This window comes from Poecilia formosa, unplaced genomic scaffold (genome assembly GCF_000485575.1).
Source record: "Poecilia formosa unplaced genomic scaffold, Poecilia_formosa-5.1.2 Scaffold793, whole genome shotgun sequence".
NCBI classification, from domain to species: domain Eukaryota; kingdom Metazoa; phylum Chordata; class Actinopteri; order Cyprinodontiformes; family Poeciliidae; genus Poecilia; species Poecilia formosa.
Genome location: NW_006800732.1, coordinates 72,621 through 79,608, shown reverse-complemented (window position 1 = coordinate 79,608; position 6,988 = coordinate 72,621). Strand labels below are relative to the sequence as shown.

General features: G+C 39.6%; 1 protein-coding gene across 4 annotated transcripts in view; it reads right to left on the bottom strand.

Annotated features, from left to right (window-relative positions):
* The window catches only part of frem1a (Fras1 related extracellular matrix 1a), a 39,255-nt gene that overhangs the window by 6,565 nt on the left and 25,702 nt on the right, over positions 1–6,988 (bottom strand). For all 4 annotated transcript variants that reach the window (XM_016666772.1, XM_016666773.1, XM_007543280.2 and 1 more), the window contains 10 exons: positions 6,620–6,816; positions 6,149–6,472; positions 5,962–6,070; positions 2,862–2,993; positions 2,374–2,718; positions 2,149–2,291; positions 1,425–1,621; positions 1,248–1,338; positions 1,000–1,167; positions 708–916 (listed from right to left, as the gene is read on the bottom strand). In XM_016666772.1, coding sequence (XP_016522258.1) covers positions 708–916; positions 1,000–1,167; positions 1,248–1,338; positions 1,425–1,621; positions 2,149–2,291; positions 2,374–2,718; positions 2,862–2,993; positions 5,962–6,070; positions 6,149–6,472; positions 6,620–6,816 — 1,915 coding nt within the window. The remainder of the gene's footprint in view (positions 1–707; positions 917–999; positions 1,168–1,247; positions 1,339–1,424; positions 1,622–2,148; positions 2,292–2,373; positions 2,719–2,861; positions 2,994–5,961; positions 6,071–6,148; positions 6,473–6,619; positions 6,817–6,988) is intronic.

The window sequence follows — 6,988 nt, the reverse complement described above, 5'->3', positions numbered from 1 at the left end:
GATTTGATGTTATATCCAGCTTTAAGTAGTCCATTTTGTTCTCCAGAGACAGAACGTTAGCAAGCAAGATAGATAGGAGCAGCGTTTTCCAAGGGTTACACTTTAGCTTCGCTGTTAGTCCCTCCCGACTGCCACGCTTGTGCTTCCTTTCACAGCGCCTCCGTCTCCTCCAGGTACGGCGGTGGTTGGTGGTGGTATTCACTGTTTCATTGGTCACTGGGTCTGGCTGGCATAACAGTCCAAGGCTGTCCAGAGTTTCCAGAATTTCAGGGTCCACTGTCAGTATATGTGCAGTTTTAACCCTTGTGCGTGCGAGGACTGAGGCAAACGTATGAGGACCAAGGCAAATGATACAAGTGATACGGGTGTGGGGTCGGTTGGACCTCATTTGTAAACACAAGGGTTAAGATAAACTGAAGATCATATATTTACCCTGCCATTATTATGCCGGAGGTTTTCTGTTGTAGTAGCCGGTATAAATGTCTTTTCATGCCTAATGAATGTCATCATTCACAACATTTCTATGTGCTGGTTGGCCCAGTTAAAATGCAACTGGAGAAATTTAGCTCAATGGGAGAAATCCCAGTACTGAAGGAGATGAGAATAGAGCGAAACTCTGTGGAAGAGCAATGACCCGGCTATCTTGATGAGTACCTCCTACACAATTTCAAATAAATTGAATGTTGGAATCAAGCAGGATGTCTGACCTAACTTTACGCCTCATCAGGTCTTGCAGAGTAAAGTTCTGTCCTAGTGTAAGTGGATCACCACCAAGGTAAAGAAGCCCCCTTTTTGGTTCCCTTTGAAGCTCCAGATGCAAGGCTTCTGGTACAGAGTCAACGTCTGAGAGCTGCAAGTGTTCTGGGCCCAAGAAGTGTTCCCCTCCCTCATCCACAGTCAAAGGTTTGGTAACAACCTGAAACAGAAGTTATTCACATTTACTTAAGTCCACTTTTCCACATAGGGCTGAGTCAGGAATGAGATAGCTGTTGATTTCACCTGTGGTGGCTGATTGTCCACTGGCACTACAGTAATATTAAAACAGAGCCCAGTTACTGTTTTGCCCAGATGGTTTGTCAAAGATAGAATAAACTGGATATGCCGTGGATAAGGGCCAATGTCCATGATGGGAGGCATGTAAGCCACTTTCATGAAGTTCACTGCATGCTAGAAAGAGTATACGATTATAAGAGAAAAAAGCAGATGGCACATGCACTGATGAAATTGCTAAGAAGATAATGATTTACTTGTGTGAAGAGTCTGAGAACTGGTGTGTTGGAGTCTTTAGTAAATTTGGGTACGCTGTCGACCAGGAATAACCTCCCTGCATCTGGACTACTGTTAATTAAGAGAACAATCCCGTCTGAATATTTCACACAGGATGCTTTCTGTTGATATATTTGTGAAGGTGAACATATATTAACCTGTAATGATCAGGGTAGAAGGGTGGAGTTGTTACTGTGTATGTAAGCTCACTGTCTGGTGACTCTTGGTCTACAAAGTGAAGCTGTTGCCGTGTTATATGGGCCACTTGTGTTTCTTTGATCACAAGATATCGAGTGGAACCAGGAACCTCCTTCAGTGGTTGGTCTGGAACTGATTCTATGTGCACCACTATCACCTAAAGGCAGAGATCACATTGTCAGCTACAAAATATAAATTAATACAGTAACATTGTTTAAAAACAGAAATATTCTGAAGAAAGTTACATTTCACAATTCGCTAGACCACTGATTGAGCCAAAGTACAGTCCAGCTTATTTGGCCTTACTTAATCATGGTCATTTACAAATTAGCAATCCATTCCTATTGATAACATGTGCTATACTTTAAAATTTTGCCCTTAGTTCTAAATGTATGGCTGCATGGCTGTCTTGTGTGCTGTCCTGTAATGGACTGGTAATATGTCCATGGTGTACCCCACCACTTCCCCAATGACCTTACAAGGACAAGTAGACCTAGGCAAAGGATGGATAAAATAGAATATTTTGTATTTGTCCATCAATGTGGAAAGTCTATGAAACTCATGTTTCTATGAACCTGACAGACTGAGAACTTGCACAGTAATATTAAATGTATTGACCGCTTATCTAGACACTAGATAACCACAGTACCAGTGTGTCAAAGATGCCTTACTGTTGTTACTCACTTGAGGTTCTGAAAAGTTAGGAGGATCGTGGAAATCAGACAGCACAACCTCGAATGAGTCATCAGTCACCTCGTTCCCAAGGTGTCTGTAGTACATAATGGACTGTGAAAGATCCTTCTGGAGGAAGTGGCTGACAGGGTAGCCTGAATAAAAACCAAAACAAATGTGACATTAATAAGATTGGACGTCATGAGAACAGAAAAGAAAATTGTCTGTTTTTCTGACCTGACAACCCTGGTCCTGGGATTTTCATGACCTCTCCTGCCTGTGGGAGACGAGTAATGTTAAAGAGGATATTGTCATCACTGGAGTCCATGTCTGAAGCCTTGAGAGTGGAACCTCTGAGCAGGGTCGTCTGGCCCTCTGAGACCTTGACCAGCATGTTGGTTATGAGGAAAGGAGGGCTGTCATCTTTGGGAAGAATCTTAATGGGGAACTTATGTCGGGTCTGATGGTGGCCATCGGTGATTCGGAAAATGATGAAGTCCTTTGTGGAGTCACTGTCGTCATGGTGATAACAGACAACACCTGCTCTTATGTCATTGATAGTAAACATGAAGCCCTTTCCTCCTGGAATTTACATCAAATAAACAGATAACAATGGTGAATATATTTCAACAGTATTACTTTAGTGTTCCCTTTAATTTTGTGAGCAGTGTATATATTTTATACTGCCGAATGTAATTGTGTCTTTGTTTTTGCTGTGTTAGTACCTCTTACAGTTAGGTGTCCATGCTGGAGACCATCGACAATGACGACACGAACAATATTCAGGTTGTCATTATCCACGATTTGCAATTGGTCCCACATTATAGGACGAGACTGACCCTCCAGCAGAGTAAGACCTGCTCCAGAGAATATGATTGTCAAACTTGGAATTTTCAAGTTGCATACTGTAACACTAAAGCAGGAATTTTAATTTGTTGGCACCTTCCTCACTATTCCTAACGCCTCCATGGAAGGACAACAGAAAATCGATCTTATAAACATGTAATTACTAAAATCACGATACCCTCACTGTGTATCCCTCTGAAAAATGAACCCATTTAAATAAAGAAATCCCTCCACGGGTGATACCACGATAGAGGTTGTTCATTTTATACTGTTAACACCGGAGCTGTAAGTGGTCTGGTAAACGGGTGTGATAGAACAACACAGCACTTTTAAATTTTAATAATCAGAATACTGAAATTGTTTCCGTTGTTTTAAAAGGTTTATGTCAGTCTGCCTTTTCCCCATCGATACGTTTCCCGAACGCTGCGCACCATAGAGAGTAAAAATAAACAAAAACGACTCGCACATATCGCAAAACTCTGAAACAGGAGAAGCTGGACATAAAACGAAGCAACGAACTAGATGTGAATTATGGCATAAAAACAGATAATCCAATGCTGAACAGTGAAAAATCAGCACATGATGTGAAACATGACGATTAGGCGGCGCAGCAGGTGATGAGTGAAGATTACTGATGGTCAATAAATAATAAAATAAATCTAGCAACAGGAAAGAAACTAAAGTGGACATAGCAATAAACCAAGAGAGGATCATAATAATCAAAGGAAACTAAATTGAAACGAATGAAGAACAAAATGCAAGAATAAACTGGCAAGTCATTTCCAGCAATACTTTTATACAGAGGATTGTATGGCAAGAATAAACACACTATTTCCAGATCAAAGGTAAAATAATATTGTTGAAGTGCCATGGGTTTGTTGAGACCACGTCTAGTACTGAGAATAAATATAGCTTACAGACCATAACAGTAAATAACTTATCACTTATTTATGTTTTTAATAAGATTTGATATATTTATTTCTTCAATATTATTTTTCATGTCAATGTTATTGTCATGAGGCTGACGACTCCATGACACTTTCAATTTGACTCATTAGGATTTGATTAAGAACCAGATTTGTTCTTTGTAATTTCTGTCCAGTATCATCATAGACAGAATGGATCAGGAGAGGAACTGCAGACCCGTCAGAACCTAAAGAACCAGAAATCAGCACCTCAATCATCTCCTGAGGCTGATATGGTAGAACCTTTTATTATTAAGTTTCTTATTGTGCTTTTAGTCGACTGTTATGAGTTGATTACTTGCTTATTTAATGTAAAGTCATATCAGCCAAAATAACATAAATGGTCATTTAGAGAACAAATCATACTGAGAGATTAGCAGTAAATACATAAATATCTCCTACTTTAAACAGGTTTGTTAGATCTTTCTGTTTGTTTTGTTAAGAAATGTTGACATCTTCTATTCATTCAGTGTTCAGTGGTCATTTACTTTATTATTAATGTCAGACATGGACCTGCTGACCAGGGCGGTTATAGATGGGGCCAACGGGGTACAGAAGAAATTATGCTAAATAAATGTCTTTTGTTAATACTCAGTGGTAGATTTTTTTAACCTTCACAATTTTACTTTAACATTGAATTAAAAATTATAGTGCTGCACTTTTAGCTGCTGTATGGAGATAAGATCACACTTTCCATCTACCAGGGATCTGCAACCTGGATCTCTGTAGACGCAAGTGGATCTTTGGCTCACTTGCTATATCAAGTGATGAAATACTGCTCTGTTTTTTGTTTCATTTTTTTAGTTTTCCCCTTGAAAAGGCTTTGCTTCCCTTGCCCTAGTGGTAAATTTGATCTAGAACCAGCCTCCAAACCTAACTCCTTATTTGTATAAGTATTTTGGTAATGCGCTTTACAATACTAGAATGTTCACATAACTTATGCTTTTCGAGCCCTGTCTGAGGACACATTTTGATTATTAAATCAGGTGTTATGATCAGTTACTCAGTGCTTGAGCAGCTTACTAAATACATTTTACATTTGCTTAATTAGACTTGTTGAATATATGCTTTGATTTGAGCACAAATTTGGAGTGCTCTATGCATGAACATTTGCTCTATGGATTACTTTTTAAAAACATAAAATATTATCTATCACTACAGTGACCATCCCACCCCATGGTGGGCGTCCCTTATTTTTATTTCTGAAAGGTGGCAACTCTACCCGTGAGCACGTGCTGTCTGGTTGCTGTCAAGTGTTTCGGTTGTTTTGCTGATGTTTCAGGTGTTATTAGTAACCACTCTTGCTCTTGATAGTCCTGTTCATTACGACCTTTAAGTTATTTAACGTAGCTCCATTATCAGTGTAGTAGTTAGTAAGCATGTGAAGCTTGTAGCCAGAAGGTGTCACTGTTGCACTTTGTGTTATATAAGTATTTATTCTATAAATTGATATGGACTTAGTTCTTATTTCTGTTGTACACACATCCCCATCTTCATCTTCTACATGGCTGTACTGCTGCTCTGTCTACTCAATAAAGATTGAGGAAGGAAATCCATATTCTGTTTATGTCCTGATCGAGATTCAGTGGCGAGTAAACTGTCTTGCAGTATTCAGTAGGTCCTCATCTACAGTTTACATCATACCATCAGTCATTTTGTTTCCTGTACCTGCTTTCTTTTGCATCCTGTCACACCCGAGAGTCTATTCCACCTGTTAATGCACACGAGATGAGGTACCTTCTGGACAGGCTGCCAAAACATCCCAGAGTAAAACAATTGACACCTTTTGCTAACACTCACTACCATGTAGAGTTTTAGAGTTACCAATTGACTTAGATATGTCTTTTAACTATGGACTCACACTCCACTCTTGCATAAGGAAAATCATCCAATCCCACCCCAAAAAACCCTAGGGCAGATTTGAAACAGCAACATTTTTACAGTGATGCAATGCTACCAAATGTCAAACTAAAAGATTCAAAAGAATTCTAGTAATCAGAACATGCTAACATACCCATATTCCAAGACACTCTTGGCGCATTTGTTTCTGCATTCCTTAAAGATGTGTGGATAGTTACTGGTGAGCTATTCACATAGAAGAAATCATAAACTTCAATTTCCACCTGGAAGGAAAGAAGCAAGTTTCTGATGACAAAACAGGAGTTTGTAATGCAAAGAATTATGATAAGAATCAGTTCTACCTCATAATTCCTTCGTTGGGTATGTGAAGAATTTGGGGGTTGATATGCTATAAGCATGTCATTTAGATCAAGCCATGTAAAGGAGGAGACTGGACGAGTGTGATCAGATAGATGGGTGATAAAGCCTTCCTCAGGGTGTTTAGTGATGTTAAAAACCAGAAGTTGTTTTGGAGTTTCCTCATCTTCAGCATCCAGTGTTGCAATGGAAAGGGGAGTGAGAATAAACTGGTCGACCTCCAAGATAAACATGGACATGAAAGATGGTTTGGGAGGCTGGTTGGGCATTCCTCCAGCTATCCTGACTGGAATCCAGCCCTGCTCAGACTACAGAAACATCATGTTTAGACCTCTTACAACTTTTGAACAAAGAAAATAAATGTCAGTGATTGTCATGTATTTAAAATATTTATGAAAAACACTAGATATGCTATAAATCCTTTCCAACACTGTCAGGCTGGGCTCCCAGATTACCTGATATATGCTGCCACTCCTGGTGTCCTTGAGGTCCAGCCTGATTGCAATGTAATCGACATCTGGAGAGGGTGGATCTATGTGTTGGTACTTTATGCCCATCAGGAGGAAGTCATCACATGAAACTGTATTGACTGTCACTAGCTTTAGGCCCTTAAGGCAATCTTCAGATGCACACATTGCTCTGGCTTTATTATCTGAATATAGAGACATAACAAAAAAGTTACCCATAAAACAACCACTCTAAGCTCACCGCCCTTGCTGACCCCCCATCCTTAAGTTGTCTATATGCTTATTTATGTCCAGAGGTTTTATTCAACCCTACACTGTGTCCACTAGCGTGAGATATGATTTTTTTTTTCCCCCCCT